Below are 17,494 nucleotides of genomic sequence, written 5' to 3' on the forward strand. Positions count from 1 at the left end.
AAAAGCTGTTCTCCCAAGCCAACTTGTCCTAAGTTGTGTATCAATAATCATCTCTTGTCTGATTTGAACATTATGCTACATCCTACCAATTCAGGTTGCTAAAAAGCTTCTCATATTGGTACAAGTTGTTATAAGGAAAGTGCTTGAAATAGAGTTCTCCACCCAACAGTTTTTTCCCTGCCCCATATTGGTACATAAATCTCATATTCAAGTGGAGCGATTAATAAATAATATTTTTATAAATCAAATTTTTGACGTGAAAATACCACTTTAAACAACTAAATAATAACATATGATTACTTGACGATAAAAGTATATGAAAATTTTAATAAAAATACGATTATCTTTGCAAGATAGTGACTTATCCACAGGTCATGTCGAGGTGGTGTACAGACCTTGCTTTTCATTTTGTTTATTTTACTTCCGGACGGACTGCCCAACCCTTGGACAGTTCAATAAAGTCGAATTTTAACAATGCAATCTAATTTCAAGGGGAAAACAATCAAAGATTTCCGGAAGACAAGAGGCAGACAACCGTAGACAACGAAAAGGATGACATTAAGATTGTTTCTAGAAATGATCTGAGATGTCTATTACCATTATTATTCATGTTTCATTCTTTAGCTTATCTGCCTCCCCATCTCATATCCTTTTTTGGATTTGAAACAACATTATTGAGAGCTCATCTTGAGAGCTTTATCATTCTATCAATGGCAGCAAATTGGTAAAACCAAAACATCAATGGCCATCTCCGAGCACTGCAATCAAAGCAGTTTCATAGTCTTGATTTTCCCATCTCCAGTGGTGCACTCTGCAATGTAACAGTTCAATCATCAGATGAGCATCAATATTACAGTTTTCGATATCAATTGGTGGAAAACTATGTTATACCGGCTTTCCCGTTTTCTTGACTTACATTGGAACTTTAAAAACATACTTTGCTGGATAACCCATATATGACACTCAGACCAGTTTTCAGGCAAAGTAGGTAGACAACAACCTAAAACGTCCGAGTAAAGTAGGTGGAGAGCAACCAAATCAGTTGGCAACGAGACGGATGATTTTTTGTCCTTTTGACAAGATTTTTATCCATATATACCCGAACCACCTTGTCTGTGAATCCAAATTAGGAGGAAAAATAGCTGACCCTATGGAATTGAGGAGGGTAGGAAACTGAACAGATTCGAGGATTCTTTCCATCTCTAGATAGACCATAACTATTCTCTGGTGAAAACTGCAGGGTAAACAGAGCAAGCACGAGGGATAGCAATGTGTAAATGAGGAAAGGCATTATACGAGGAAACATATAAAATTGTCCCGGTCCCTTAAGCTACTCAACATCAAGTTATCGAAACTCGGAACTAATAAGAGTTGACAATTTCCATACTCAAATAAAAGGAAAAAAGAATGCCCTCACAAGATTGCGAGACACAGTGTATGCCCACAATGCTTCTAATAGACGCAATAAACTCACTATCGAATAATGTAGCAATATATGTACAGTTTAGAGTTTGCTTACCAATGGAGCACCCTTGGCAGCTCTTTCAGCCAAGAAGGCGCAAGGCTTGAAAAATCCTCTGTATAAGTTCGACCACTCCTCAAGTCTCGAATAAATGTACTTAGAACCAAGAGAATCAGCCCAAAACATGAGTCCTCCCCTGAGAAAATTTTTAAGCAAGTTATTAGATTGAGAAACCAATGGAAAACCAAGAAGAATTAATAAAAAAATCGAAGATGTTTCGAACCTGTAAGGTGGGAATCCCATGCCCATAACAGCAGCAATGTCAATGTCAGATGCTTTCACTGCAATACCTTCAGCAAAAACTCGGCAAGCCTCATTAACCACTGGAAAGAATATCATTTCCACAATGTCCTTCTCTGACAATTTCACAAACTGCATACAAATGTAGTCCCACAAATATGAGATTGAGAACGAGTGGTGAAAAGGAAAAGACTTAGATTCTATTCTTTATAATGTTTGGTATCAAGGCAGCTCGTGCTTCACAGTAGTATATATGGTCATAGAATATGAGATGCAAAATACCACATTTTCAAACATATAAATATAGTTGCAAAAACCAAACCAGAGGTCAAATCAATTAGATCACCAGTTCTTGATTCAACCACCTTAAAATTTTTAAAAACACATTGATAATAATTAAGATAAAAGAAATTAAAAAAAAAAAAGAAACAGAAACTTAAGAAAATTGGGCCAAAGATGAAAAGGCCCAATTTTTTTTATTAAAAAATCCAAAATTAATTAAAAGAAATCCGGTTTTATTGGGATTTTACTGGTTCTGGTCAATTCTCCAATTTTGAAGTTTAATTTTTATATGATTGAACCATAGGACCAACCAACTGAACCTGCAGGTCCAATCTGGTTTTGTGATCCATGAAGACTGACCTTAGGGTCAACAGCTACACCAGAGATGCTCCTCGCCTTCTCAATGTACATTTTTAGTTCGGGATCGGGACTAGCTGTGTGTTTATTATCGTACAAATAAAAACCTTTTCGAGTACTTTCACCTGAAACAAAATCAGATACAATTAACAGGATATGCTCAAGGACGTAATTTGTTTGGCAGCTTGGGCTCAACTGAAAATCATACCTGCTCTCTTATCCTCCTGCATAATTGGGATAAGCATTGATTTATAGGTTCGCTCAGGAAAGTTCTCAATGAACTGTGAGCCAGTGGCAATTGCAACACCAAAGCCAACAAGGTCAGCTAGCCTGCATTAATACAAAAATTACCAAGTCCGATTCATTGGCACATCAAAGTTAAGCAACCGCAAGAATAAAAATAACAAGCCATATTTTCCAGAATCAGGTACCTAAACGGGCCCATAGGCATTCCAAACTTAGTAATTGCTCGGTCAATCCGATAAACATCTGTTCCCCGTTCAACAAGGAAAAGGCCTGCTTGCGTATACGGGAAGAACATCCTATTGACAGCAAAACCTGTGCAATTTCCAACGATGATTGGAGTCTTCTTTATTTTCTTCCCAACATCAAGCAAGTCAACAATTATTTGGGGAGATGTATGCTCAGTACGAACAATTTCCAATAAAGGCATGATATGAGCCGGACTGCGTCATATAGACATGTAACAGATAAATCGTCCGTGTTATGAAACAGCAAAAGCAGAAAAATGGTAACCGAAGTTATGATGTTACCTAAAGAAATGAGCTCCAATAATCCGATCCTGGAATTTGGTCCTTTTACCAATCAAGTTCAAATCAATAGTGGAAGTGTTACTTGCAAGTATGCAATGTGGTGGACAGTATTTCTCAAGATCGGCAAAAATTTGTTGCTTCAATGACACATTCTCGATTACAGCCTGTTACAAGGATTATAAACAAATAGTACAAATGGTGAAAATATTATATTAAACCTCCCCATGAACCGCAAGAAAGGAAAGCCATGGACTAAAATGTGGGGACAGGACGATTCAACAAATTAAACTGGGTAGCAATTGATCTGACAGTTCAACCATATAATTGAACCAGAAAATTTGAAACCGGACATAACCGAACCAGTAAAACTAGATTTTCATAAACAAAAAATTGAACCTTTTCATTATGTTTTGGTTCATTTTATTAATTACTATGTCTTGAGACTTCTCAAGATGGTTGAACCAGAACTGGAGGCCCAACTAGTTCAACCTCCAGTTCGGTTTTTTTTATCCATGAGGAGAACTTATAATGTGTCATTAACTACCTCGATGACCATGTCCACATCCCGAAAGCTTTCAAAGTCAAGAACTCCCCTGAGCAGAGACATGGTTTTATCAAACTTTTCTTGAGTCATTTGCCCTTTCTTAACTCGGCTTCCCAAATTGGCTGAACAAAAATGAACACGGTCTCAGAACAAGAACCATTCTAAAATCAGAAATACATCAAAATTGATATTGGAAATGAAAATAAATAATCAAATTGTGATCTCACCTTTGACTCGACCAATCCCAGCCTCCAAGAACTTCTCATTCACTTCTTTCAGGATCACTGTGTAATTGCTAAGAAGCAAAGCCGTTGCTATTCCCGAGCCCATTAAACCTCCGCCAAGTATAGCAACCTTCTTCACTTTTCTTGGCACCAAGCCCCTATCAGTAATCCCAGGAACCTGTCCATTGCAGAGAGATAAGTATTTCTAAAAAGTTCAGCAGAAAATAACAAAGGGTAGGGTAGCATCCAGGTATGGGCTACATTTTACGGAAGCCTGGAGCAGTAGATGCTTTGAAGAGTATAATCAATATTGTAATATAGATCAAGAATTCTCATATTAAAAAGCCACTTCATTTTGATTAATAATTAACTAAAAGCCACAAGTTTGAGATTCCAGTTACAAGCCACATAAACCACATGTAAAATATACGAGGATTTTAATTTATGTTGCTCTGACTCTTCATTGTTTTTAAAGCACCCATGCACAACACATATCCATACATGGATATGGGATGCGACTCTTCAAATACATGAAATCATGGTAAAAAATTGAACAAACTTGTGTCAGAAAATATATGCATCTAACATTCTCACCAGAGTCCTAGTAACAAAGATTTTAATAGAAAAAGTTGTTTTGGTATTAGACCAAGTAGAGAAGACAAAAAGACTTAGAATATCACCCACTAAACCAAGGGATGAAATATAAGGATCCATTAATGGTGTATGAGAGATGCAACAAACAGTTTCTAGTAGTAATTATCATTAAACCTTTGATGTTCCACGCTGAGCAAAGAAGATGTGGATCAGGCTTTTGCTGGTATCAGATTTGAGAAGTCCCTGGAAAGCTTCAACCTCCTGCCAATATTGGAAATATGGTGTTGAAGGGAATTATAGCTATAAATAAAAAAGGGATTCAAACACTATTCCGGATAAGTAGATACCTTATACAGTGCTGGCTTAGGACCATTAACTATGCCCTCCTCGATTACATCAATGCAAACCAAGGGGTGCTTGAGATTTGGAGCCCTCTTTCGAGTCTGTGCTCGAGCAAAGTTAAGTATTTGCCTTGCTTCGCCAAGAGGCTCGATCTTATCAGTCTTATAAAGGGTAGCAACCCATGGCTTTCTTCGTGCCAAAATATCCAGTGCCCACCGGCATGCAGTGTTTACCAACTCATGAGATGAAACAACAGCATCAACAAGACCCAATCCAAGGGCTTCTTCGCCTTTAACCGGCTTTGATGTCTATTTATGAGAAAAGTGACAGAAAGAAGAAAATGCTATGTTAACAAACAAGAACTTAATGAAGTAAATCACATTTAGTCAAGTCATAACAAAGTAACATTAAACAAAAAGACGATTTAACAACATACCAACATCATTTCAAGGGACTTCACGAGACCAACAAGCCGTGGAAGTCGCTGTGTTCCTGAGTCAATTTAGAAGCATAAGAACACTGATAGTAGGAGAAGAAAAAGTAGTTGCCCAAATGTAAATATTGCCAAGATAACAAATTAGCATAAAATTAGCATGTTATGTAATCCGAAAACAGCACCTCACACATACAATCGATAGTTCACCTCAATAACCTATGATTTCGTATAAAGATAACCAGCATAAACAAGCTGTTAAATTAAAGAGTCATACCTCCAAACCCAGGAATTAGTCCAAGCTGAAGTTCAGGCAGGCCCAGTTGTGCAGTAGGGGTCGATATCCGGGCATGACATACCTGGAATAGAGATATTTAAGGTCTTTTTCTTTCTAAGCAACAAAATAAGAAATTGTCTGAAAAGTTCAATTGGGGCTGTAAGCAAGCTGAGCCGAACTCAAACAATGAGAGGCTAGATCTCAACTTGAAAGTCACTGCTTGAAACTTGGCTCAAGCTCGACTGGATACTATTATAGAAGCTCAAGCTTGGTTCAAAGTAAAATCAAACTAATTTTAATAGTACCTACCATTGCAACCTCTAGACCCCCACCTAAGGCAAGGCCATCGATGGCAGCAACAGATGGTTTTCTTGCGGCTGAAGTACAAAACATCTAGAGTCAACACAGAGTCAAACAAATTTTAAATTCTTTCCTGTTTAAAAATAATTGTAACCAGGTCATTACCTTCGATGGTGTCGGTGAGAACCTCAACAGATATATAGCCGGACTTCGGCTGCTGCACTGGAAAATGCAATCAAATCTTATCAATGTCAAATTAATATACAATAATACTTGGGAAAAAACAAAAGAATGTATGTAGGAGTGTGCAAAACATGGTTAAAACAGAGCTGATGCAATTTGATTAATTCGGTTTGGCTAATTCGGCTTCAGTTTTAGTCAATTAAAGGAGTCGGTTTAATTCAGTTGGTTGCCGGCTAATATAACTGATAATCGAGCTGAAAGAACTAATTGATTTAATACAAATATATTATATTTATATTTTTTAAATATATTTAACATATCATAGATATATGGAAACTATTATAATATAAAGTTGATTACGTTTCTCAAATGATTAGGATTTTTCTAAGGAAACATAAAGAAATATATAATAGTCTTAAATAAATATGAACTAAAAAAGGATAGATTGGCTAATTTATTTTCGGTTAATTTGGTTAACCGACCTACTTAAGTCGATTCTGCTTTGGTTATTATTTATAGTATGTTGGTTAAGTCGGTTTTAAAAAAAAATTTCAACCATACTGACTGACTGCACGCCCTTAGTAGTATGTATACCTGCTCCCTGTTGAATTCCACCAAAAGCAGAAATATCGAAACCACCAGAAAATTTTCCATTTGCACCTGCTCAAAGGTCAAGGCACATTAGTATCTCAAACTAATGAATTCCGGTATTGGACAATATCTTAGTACAACTTTTCCTTCAATTTTAAGGGTAATCTCCTTGAGCTTACCTGCAACAACAATGGCCTTCACATCATCTCGTTGTAAGGCCTCATCGTAACTCTCTTTTAAGCTTTGCAACACTGCAAGGAATACACATGACATCAGAGATCAATTGCATTTATTCCCACTTATATATAATCATTAAAATTTAATCTACAAATATCAGGAAAAAGCCTGATGACTATAGTTTTCAGGTGACCAAAACCGAGCCAGGCAGTTGCCTAAATATGTTCTTCCGACTTCTTATTTCTCTTGAGATGCCCACGTCTGATGTATAATCAAACACGGATATAGGAAACTGATACTTTCAGGACCCTTCAAATACATTAAAAGGAGGGGAAAAAAATTTGAATATACCCCACTCGAATTATGAAATTGACACTCACACCTGAACTGACACCCTTGTCCAATGTAAATCAAACATGGATACAAGGACATGACCCTTTAAATACATAAACATTTTTAAAATTTTGAACTATCCCTCTCGAATACATACCCGTATTTGAACTCACACCCGAATCAACACCAGTGTTTCTTCAAAAGGAAACAAAGGCCAGGTCTTCAATGGCAGCTTTTTGGGTTCTCTTTATTCATATAAAACATGTCCAAGGGTATAATCAAACATGAATATAGAGACACTTTAAATACAGAAAAATACTTTAAAACTTTTTAATATACCCGAGTAGGATTACATATTTGACATTCGGACCTGAATCGACACTATATAATCAAATATGAATATGAGGACATAAAAGTTCTTCAAATAAGTTAGAATACTGTATTTTTAATGAATATATACTCACACCAGAACAACATAGTAGCCTAATACATCAATTTCCCTCTAAACTCTGATCCTATAAAGAACAAGTGTCAAGTAGAATAATACGTCAACTTCCTTCTGTAATTGAATAAAACCCGATATAATTAGTTTGCAAATGAACCGAAAAATCAAAACATTTTTCAACAATTTAGTACAAAAAAAAATTCAATTCATTAATAACAAAGAAATCCCACGAGATTCCACAACTCAAAACCTTGACTAAAACTACAAACAAGAAATGGGTCATTGGCAAAAAGAAACAAAGATCCAAAAAAAAAAAAGAAAAGGAATTACCATCAAGTGAAAGAGAATTGACTGGAGGATTGATGATAGTGATAACAGCAACCCCATCAGCTCCAACTTCAACCATTGTTCTTCCCTTCTTGCTCCCCATTTTCGACTTTTTCTTCTTCTGATTCGATATTTGTTTGTTATTTGATCCAAATTTGTGGAAATGAAAATGAAAGTTTCAGTTGAGCGAATAACAATTTATTAAGGATGAAGTGTCGTGTAAGAATAGTCGAAGTGACGTTGCTGTGTAATCCTTCATTTTTTTTTAAAGGAAATTATATAATAAAAATGTTTAAAAAACTAATTTAAATGTGGTTTTGGTTAAATGTTAAAAATAAAAAAGTGAAAATTTAAAGAAGTATAAGTTTTTATTGTTGGAAGTGATAATTAATATTTTTAAAAAATTAATTTTTATGTATTTTATGATATGAAGAATATATTAATTATAAAAAATATAACTTAAAATATTATTATGCATGTTAGAGATGAATTTAGAGGATTTGACAGGCCCGGCACCCTTAAAATAGAAAATTGTTATTTAGATTTTTTAAAAATTTTAAAATTTTAAATTAATAAGGTAAAATTATACTTTGGTCCTTCTAAAATTATAAAAATTTAATTCAATTTTTTAAAAATTATAAAAATATTAACTATAAAAAATTAAAATTCCATTTAACCCTTAAAAATTTGTTCTGGCTTTTCCCCTAATGCATGTATACTTTTAGTATAAAAATATAAAATAAAATAAGTTATTTTATAAAACAAAAAATATTATTATTTTTTAATTAAATTACTATCTAATTAATTTATTACATCAATTCAGTTATAATAATATGCTACAAAAATAATGCGAACAAAGTAGTTGTCTATAATTTTTTTTTTTTAAATCGAGTTTTATAACGACACTTAATCACATTTACTAATTTAATTAAAAAATGGAAATAGAATATTCTCAGTTTCATAAACCAAATCGGTGAAATGATTGATTTAATATTTAAGAATTTATTTAGTCTAAATAAATAATAGAAATAGTTGGTCATAAAAAAAGGAAAGGTATAATTAAAGGTTTTAAACCAGTTAATTAGAAATAAAATGTTAAATGATATAAGTTAATTTTGTAATGGATTAATGCTAAAAAATTATATGTAATATATTATATTATAAAATAAATATAATAGGAATGAATAAAATAGTATTCTAGAAAAAAGGAAGGATAAAGATGTAGATGAGTAACATTCAAATCCTCACCTGCTTTTCTTGGCGAGTGAACATCAAATTATTGTTATTATTATTATTATTATTTGATTTTTTCTAATAAATAATTGAATTAAAGTTAAAATGTTTATACTGATTGAGTTTTAACTCAATTAATATTAGTATTGTTGCAAGTTTAAAAAAACGAAAATTTAAGTGCATAAAACACATTATATTCTTATTTATGTTTAGGAAAGGGCTATGTGTATTAATTTTAATTAGACTTAACAAATTTATTGAATATATTATATAAGATATTGAAAAAACTATATGTAAAAACAATTAATTATATAACATAATTTGTGCTGTTGAACTATAGTCCCTTAAATTTGGCGAAGTTGATTATTATTGAAGTATTCGCTTCTATTTCTATGAGGTAGCTTTTTTGGTCTCTACTTTAATGTATCTTTTGAGTAAACCCTAAGATAAAATAATGTAGTGATCTTTATTGGTCCTTGTACTCAAACAAATCCACCAAAAATATTACATATGTGACTGAGAAATCCTAACACATCTCATTGAACTCCAAATCCTTGAGATCATACATTAAGTAAGTTGCAAATCCCTAGTGATTTTTGTTAGATTCCTCGACTAGCATTAAAAACTAGACTTGATCCCATAAAGAGCTTAACCCTTGTCCTAAACCTTTAACTTTAATCTAAAATCTTAAATTAAAATATCTATAAAATGGTTATCACAATAATTTCTTCGACCATATCAAAGCTTTGATCCTTTGTTAGATCAAGAATTTTGACCAAACTCTAACTTCAACTAAAGGTAACATTAACTCTTATAATTCATATGCCTTTCATGAAAATGGACTTCCTTAAGTGTTGGAGCATCAATCAGATACAAAGACATCCTCTAATCTAACATTAAATAGGATTTATTAACGAAAACAAAGAAAAGAACATATGCAAAAATAAACTAATGGAAAAAAGTTACTTGCTTTCATCTCTAGGGTTAGCTTATTTATATACAAGTTTACATTGTCTAAATAAGGAAAGAAAAGAAAAGAAAATCCTAGAATTAAACCTAAGAATCTATAACACTCCCCTTCAAGATGAAGCATAGATATTGGTCATGCCCAACTTGTTACATAGGTAGCCAATCCGATTCTCGTTCAGTGCCTTTGTGAACAATTCAACATGTTGTTCTCTTACCTTCACATTCTATGGAGATTAATTTTGTTCAAAATTTTCTCTCAAATGAAATGACAATCAACCTTGATGTGTTTAGTTCTTCTATGATAAATTAGATTTGAGGCGATATGAAGGCTTGTTTGATTATTGCACAAAAGCTTTGCTGATGATGAATGCTCTAACCCAAGTTTAGTTAACATATGGTGTATTTATATGATTTCACACATAGGCTGTACCATAGCCCTGTATTCTAATTCTACACTAGATCGAGATACAATATTAAGGTTCTTACTCAATGGGAAGGTCAATGTCATTTGAGGTTTGATCTAATAGTGAAGACACCGATAAGACATGTATCATGGGTCTGATTTCATTTGAAATACACTTGAGTGATCAGGTGGCCTTGTCGAAGCAAAAGTCATAAGATTATAATTCCTTAATTGATTAGTGATAATGTAAATCAATCATTCATCATTCTCCCTCTATTTTAGAAAATTTGAAGGCGTATCTTCTAAAAGAATGGTACTTGTTTTCAGAATGCAACATTTAATGACACCAAATACTTGTTTAGATCATTACTGTAACACTTATACCCATTTTGAAGGTGAGAATATCCTTGAAATACATATTTTAAGGATTTAGGATCCAATTTAGTGACATAAGGCCAAACATCTTAAACAAAATAGATACTCTTGAAAATTCTTGGTTCCCTAGGAAATGATGATTTGGATGGAAAGAGAACATTGTATAGGTTTTCTCCATCAAGTATAAAGGAAGACATGTGATTGATTAGAAAGCAACTCGTCGAAACATTAAATTAAAATTGTTTAGGAACATGACCTGATGTCAAATGTAGTAGTTATTTTGGGTCATTTCCGCACTTGACGAGTTTATTTTCTAGCACTTTTATAATCAATTATTATATTTTCAATATTAGTAGGTTAGGAATAAAATATTAATAAAATAAGCGTTTTTATGCATTTTCTACTATTTTGATGACTTGTAAGGCTGACTCGAGCCTCGTGAATGACTAATGGGCTATTTAAGTGTATAGGATACCAATTTAGGATCAAGAATACAAGAAAGGATGATTGGCCCGTAAGATAAGGGAGCACGATAACACAACGAAGAGGCCAAGGCCCAAAATACACTTGACGTCGTGACAAGGAGCTTCCTCTCATTACAACGATACGATGAATATAGAAAGGACCTCACGATGGCCGTGTCGTGACAAGGAGTCTTCCCACATCACACTGACACGACGATGGCAGGCCAAAAATGAAGTTGATTCCTTGGACAACACTTTTGGGATATTTCTATATTTGGACCCTAGCATTTATCAGAATATTGTATTTATTGGTATCTAAGTGTATCTCGAGTCAAGTGGACACCAAATAAGCCGTTGCCTATATAAGCAACCTTAGGGTTACCTGAATTGGGGGCAAACTTAGACAAACAATTTTTTCTATTCAATTTTCTTTGTATTTTCTTTTCATGCTCGAGTAGTCAGAACTTTTCTGTTCCGATGTAAAGACAATTGCGAGTGGAGATTGCTCCGGCACCGCGCTTCAATATATATATTCATGAGCTTTCTCCTATCTCTTATCCTTTTATTTATATTTTCGTTTCTTTGATCAATTAGCGTTTGTATGAATAATTGAATAGATTATTGTGCTTATTTCATATCTCGCATGATTCGATTAACAATATAATTTATTTGTTAAGTGATTATTTACCTGCAATTGATTATTTATTCAAGAGTCTTTAGTATGTTAGGGAGTGATACCCCTGATAGAATATCGAGACAGGTAAGACCGGAAGGGTATCCTGTCATGTATAACTTGTGCCAAGCGGAGAGACCGGAAGGGTGAATTAAGTGGTAACCGTTAGTGAAGATGAATCGAAAGGTATTCGTAGCAAAAGGTGATAAATAACACAATCTAGGATGATTAATTATTTAATTAAATAATTAGGGATTTAATAAATCAAAGGCTAGAATTCCGTATTGTTGAAACTAGGAATAGGAAAGTCCATTATGTTAATTTAGGTTAGTTAATTTAATTAGTTTAATTAATACTTTAATTTGGATTAACACTACTAATTCGTGACGCGATTAAGTTGGTAATTATTTTCTGTAATTAATTTAATAATAGTTTCTCCAATCTGCAATCCTTTGGGTACGATTCTCAAAATACGTACTAGTGTTTCGTTGTAAACTTTACTATATTACAATTTGACCCGTACGCTTGCGAACATCTTCGATTTAATTTTATATATTTTTGGTGTGATATTTATACAATAAACAATAACACGTTTATAGGCGGTCAGAACATTCATTTGAAATAAAAGGGATCTTGTTATCTAAAGAAGATCTCTATTCTTTTGTTCAACTATTTTGTTCTAAGAAGGTGTGCCAACACATAAGGGTCAATGAAGGATTCCATTCTAGATCCTAAAAGCCTTGCAAGAGTCAGTAAAGTATTTTTTAGTATTATCTCTTCACAAAATCTGGACAAATACACTAAATTACATTCTTATCTCGACACAAAAAGCACAAAGAGAAAACACCTCTAACCGATTTACTTGAATCTACAAAGGAAACAAAATGTCCTATTATAGAACGAGAGGCAAAAGACCCCATAAGCAGACTACAAACTATCAATCAACCTTTTGAACTAATTTTATCAAAGCTAATACCAAATGAGCTTGCAAAAAAACAACACAAAAAATAACCTAATTAATGTCAAATCAGTAGCCAAATAATGAAAAAACAACAACATCCGAATAGTATTGATAAGTGGCAAAAATCTTAACACACCTTTGAAACCATCTTGTAACACCCCGTTACCGAACCCGATCATCAGGTTCGAGCTACAAAGTGCCACATTCGTTACCAAAGTAACTACGATTGATTTACATTCGGTTAAAAACAATTAAACATTCAAATATATGTAAAACTTGTGTATAAAATAATACATAATCATTTATGGGTCTTATACGAGCTTACGAAAGCTCTTTTACCAACACGGGTATAAATATTTCAAAGTTCTAGTTTGTTGTCTCGATTTCGGGGGTTCCAAATCACGATGCAACTCTTTAGCATAGGCTCGTCGTGATCTCAAGTATATGTCGCCGCGACGTGACTCTTTGGTTGTTCCTAGTCACGACACTGGGAGTACGTTGTCGCGACGTAACTCACTATTTTCAAAAGGACTAGTTTCAAACAAGTTAGAAAGACCTAAAATAACACTTAACATCTCAATCACAACCAAACAAAAAAAATACCAATTGAATTCAAGCCAAAATATGCCAAAATGGTACTTCAAAATAACATAAACAACCAAGTTCTAAATTTGACCATTTATAATACCAAACTGACTTAAACTTTAGGTACATGCCATATAAAATTAAAAGAGTACTTTACAAACTTTGATGAGCTGGTGAATCACTTCTTGGATGTTGGAACTACTTCTCAATTTTCCAAGGATCACCTACACCTATACATAGAGAAAACAAACCATATACTGAGCAATAGGGCTTAGTGGTACATTTATGATTCAAGATATATATACATAACCATTAACAACGTTTTTCAAGACAAAACATGCAAATACCAATTCATTTTCCAAAGTGCCAAACATTTTTCATCATCCATTTATATATATAAGCATACTAGAACATTACCAAACAACTTATTCAAGAAAGCAACATGTATGACTAACTCCAATTTACTTACCAATTACCAATAATTGAATAATCAAATACTCAATTATGTATCTTTACAAAATTCCATTAACATTATACCATTCAACTTGTTTCTAGAGTCTATCGACTCATTCGCATTCAATTCGACCCCCAAGGCTCGTTGTCAATTTGTTTCCACATTAGTACAAACTTCCTTTATCAAACTCATACATATACATATATTCGATCATATATGTCGTTTCATTTCAATACCATCTATCAACCTTATCATTTACAACCCTATTAACTCGACTCAGACTTGGACGGATACATAGATCGTCTAATCAACACACCAGACTAGCATTGAAGTGCATCATCGGATAAACTGAAGTAAGGTAAATTGGTATAAAGTGCATATCTGGCACATGAGGTGCATTTTGGCACATAAGTGCATAATCCTATACATATATCAATCCTATGGCATGCCAACTATATCCGACTCAGCCTGACTAGTTAATAGAGTACTAATGTTCAATTCCATTTACAATTTATTACATATAACATTTCTCAATCATATTTACTATCATAATCCAATTTATTAACATATTACATATACTTCATGTCATTTAATACATTTTCACCCAAACCCATAGCACATATCATTTTGGGAGCAATTCATGCTATTTTACATTTTATTCATTTTAGTAGTCCCCTATTTTGACATTTCACATTCAAACTCAATTCAATAGCTCACATTATCACTAGGTACTCACCTTGATATTTCCAAATAAAGTTAACATGAAAATGCAATCAATTATTACGATACTTAATCATAAATGTAAAAATTGTTGTATCACGTCACTTATCGACAACTTTCGCTTTTCCTTCCCTCTAAAAAATTCCATGGCAATGTTAGCTATGAATAGTCACAAAACATATCACACAATCAATTACCAGCTAGTTCATAACTAAATATCAATTTATGCATACTTTGTAATTTATTTAATTTAGTCAATTGATTTGGTGTAACTTGATATGTTAAATTAGGCTCATCATTACACTTTACGAGTTTTTTTGAGAAATTTCTATGTTTTTGTTGTGTTTTTATTTAGTTTTTGTTCTTCACCTTAATAAATGAAATAGTGTGTTTTATGCTCATTTTGGGACCCAAATTGGCCAAATGTTCTATTTGGACCCTAACGATCAATTGAGTGTTGTAGGGAGTCATCGGAGGCCTAAACGTGTGCGAAAACATCACTTAGAAAGGGGGTATCGCGATATCAAAACATGAAAGTCGTGATAACCTTAACAATGCTGAATTGAAGAGGATCGAGGCACTTCACAATGATATCGTGATATCCAACTCCCAAAGGACCCTTTATTTTAAGATTGTCATAGGTATCGCGATACCTAAGCTTAGGTATTCTGATACCATTGCCTGACATGGAGAAAAAATGACACGATACTACTGCCTAGGTATCCCCCTGCAAGGCCTGGAGCTTTGCACATCACAGTTTACTCCCAGCAATCCCAGATGGTGAAAACATAACGAAATTCCAAGTATTCCTTTTTCTCTAATCCTCCACCCATTCCTTCATTTGTCGTCCTATACTTGATGCTCAAACACCGCAATGTCCCCTTCGCAAGGCTCGAAGCTTCGCACATCCCAGTTTATATATAATAATATTGTATGGCAGTATTTAATAGAATCACCCATTTTTCTCATTCCTAAACTTGTCAAGCCTTTCGATATTCCCCGTCATGGTTCACAGTAATAAACAAGCATTACATGCAAAATTATAAACAACGACATGATGACAGATGCTTAAACTTATACAACCTTACGCAACCAACATTCTCAAGTAACTAAAATTATGAATCATCATAGAACTCATACTATTATCGCAATATTCCAAAAAATGGAGTTCAAAAACTCACCTGATGCTTCTTATCTTTATCATCTTAGCTTTTCTCAAGCATCAAAAGCTTCCATTCTCTTGGCAGCTAAGCATTATAACCAAAATCATTGGTTAAACTTAACATTTTCAACTTAAACTCCCAGTTTTCCAAAAACATGTAGAAACCCTAAAATGATTCTGAAAACCTTTTAACTTTGTTTTCTAAATCTTACATACACCAAAATACTTAGAACCTTACCAGCTTACTGGATTCTCCACTTTTTCAACTTAAACTTCACGATCATCGCTCCATGAATAGCTTTTCATAACTATCGCTTCCTCGGAGCAACCATAGAAGATAAAGAAAAGGAAATAATGAAACAAAATTGAGAGGAATCCAACTAATGATTAACTTCTCAACCTTTTATAGCCCCTTACGCACAGTCTTCAATCGTTTAGAGACCATCCATTTACAATCATTTTGTCCTCCACTAAGGGACCAACTAGTTCTAATCCAATCGCACCAAAATTGGATTTCAAACATGTCCCATTCCATTCTTAATTTTTCCTAGCTTTCCAGAAAAGACTATCAATTTTCAGTCTTTTTAACCTCAAATTTCTTCTTAAATTTCGGGTTCAAAGGAAATCGGGTGTGATAAGAAATACTACTTTAGATAAATAGAAATCTACTTACTGAGTTTCCTGAAAATTTGCTTTTCATGCAACACTTGCAAAATGATTCTCAATTTCTTATTATGCTTAGCCTTTGATCTCGAGTATATCAGGATATCATTGTTAAACACAACCACGAACTGATCTAGATAAGGCTAGAAAATGTGGTTCATAAGATCCATGAACGCCGCAGGTGCATTCGTCAGCCTGAATGGTACCACAAGAAATTCATAGTGACCATACCACATGAAATGCTATTTTTGGTACGTCACTATCTTTCAACTTCAAATGATAATATCCTGATCTCAAATCGATCTTAGAAAAGACTGATACACATTTCAACTGATCAAATAAATCATCGATACATGACAATGGATATCAATTCTTAATTGTCATCTTATTCAACACCGATAATCAATGCAGAGCCGCATTGACCCATCTTTCTTTTTATTGAATAGAACTGAAGCTCTCCAGGTTAATATACTAGGATGAATGAAGTCGCGGTCCAAGAGATCTTGCAACTAAATTTTTAGCTCTTTTAAGTCTGTTGTCGCCATACTATATGGAGAAATTGGCATAGGAGCTGTAATCAGGTAAACTTCAATTGCAAATTCAACCTCGTGATTGGGAGGCAATCCTAGAAATTTCTTAGGAAACATATCTAGAAACTCACATACTATTTGAATTTTGCTTAAGTAGCTTTCATCCGAGTTTTAGTTAATAATATAGGCTAAAAATGCTTCACAGCCTTGACTCAAAAGCTTATTAGCTTGAACTGATGAAATGGTATAAGTTAAACCACTCGATTTGATGTCATTCACATCTACAACTTCACCATTCAGACTTTGGATCGAAAACTTCTTATTGTGACAATCCAAAATCACTCTATGCTTGATTAAC

The 17,494-nt window shown here is 33.6% G+C and overlaps 1 protein-coding gene across 2 annotated transcripts; it reads right to left on the reverse strand.

Annotated features, from left to right (window-relative positions):
* Positions 1-539: 539 nt before the first annotated feature.
* Positions 540-8,188, reverse strand: LOC121206665 (peroxisomal fatty acid beta-oxidation multifunctional protein MFP2). 2 transcript variants are annotated; one of them, XM_041077720.1, is made up of 18 exons: positions 7,948-8,188; positions 6,842-6,913; positions 6,666-6,731; positions 6,054-6,110; positions 5,898-5,965; positions 5,589-5,670; positions 5,315-5,370; positions 4,884-5,186; positions 4,711-4,797; positions 3,946-4,120; positions 3,719-3,840; positions 3,175-3,338; positions 2,833-3,087; positions 2,610-2,731; positions 2,405-2,526; positions 1,746-1,894; positions 1,520-1,658; positions 540-811 (listed from the first exon to the last, which is right to left on the reverse strand). In XM_041077720.1, exons 1-18 carry the CDS (start codon positions 8,045-8,047, stop codon positions 776-778), a joined length of 2,175 nt encoding a protein of 724 aa, XP_040933654.1. In that variant the 5' UTR covers positions 8,048-8,188; the 3' UTR covers positions 540-775. The 2 variants fall into 2 exon arrangements, with proteins under 2 accessions (XP_040933654.1, XP_040933653.1); XM_041077719.1 differs by lacking the exon at positions 540-811 and adding an exon at positions 921-1,234.
* Between the last annotated feature and the right edge of the window lie 9,306 nt (positions 8,189-17,494).

Source organism: Gossypium hirsutum, chromosome A09, assembly GCF_007990345.1.
Source record: "Gossypium hirsutum isolate 1008001.06 chromosome A09, Gossypium_hirsutum_v2.1, whole genome shotgun sequence".
In the NCBI taxonomy this organism is placed as follows: domain Eukaryota; kingdom Viridiplantae; phylum Streptophyta; class Magnoliopsida; order Malvales; family Malvaceae; genus Gossypium; species Gossypium hirsutum.

Excerpts from the sequence above, each read along its gene's own strand:
- LOC121206665 (XM_041077719.1), bottom strand. The coding sequence starts at position 8,047 with ATGGGGAGCAAGAAGGGAAGAACAATGGTTGAAGTTGGAGCTGATGGG. Across the intron at positions 6,111-6,665 it reads TGGAATTCAACAGGGAGCAG|TGCAGCAGCCGAAGTCCGGC; the intron begins GTATACATACTA and ends TGCATTTTCCAG. Across the intron at positions 5,371-5,588 it reads ACTAATTCCTGGGTTTGGAG|GAACACAGCGACTTCCACGG; the intron begins GTATGACTCTTT and ends AAATTGACTCAG.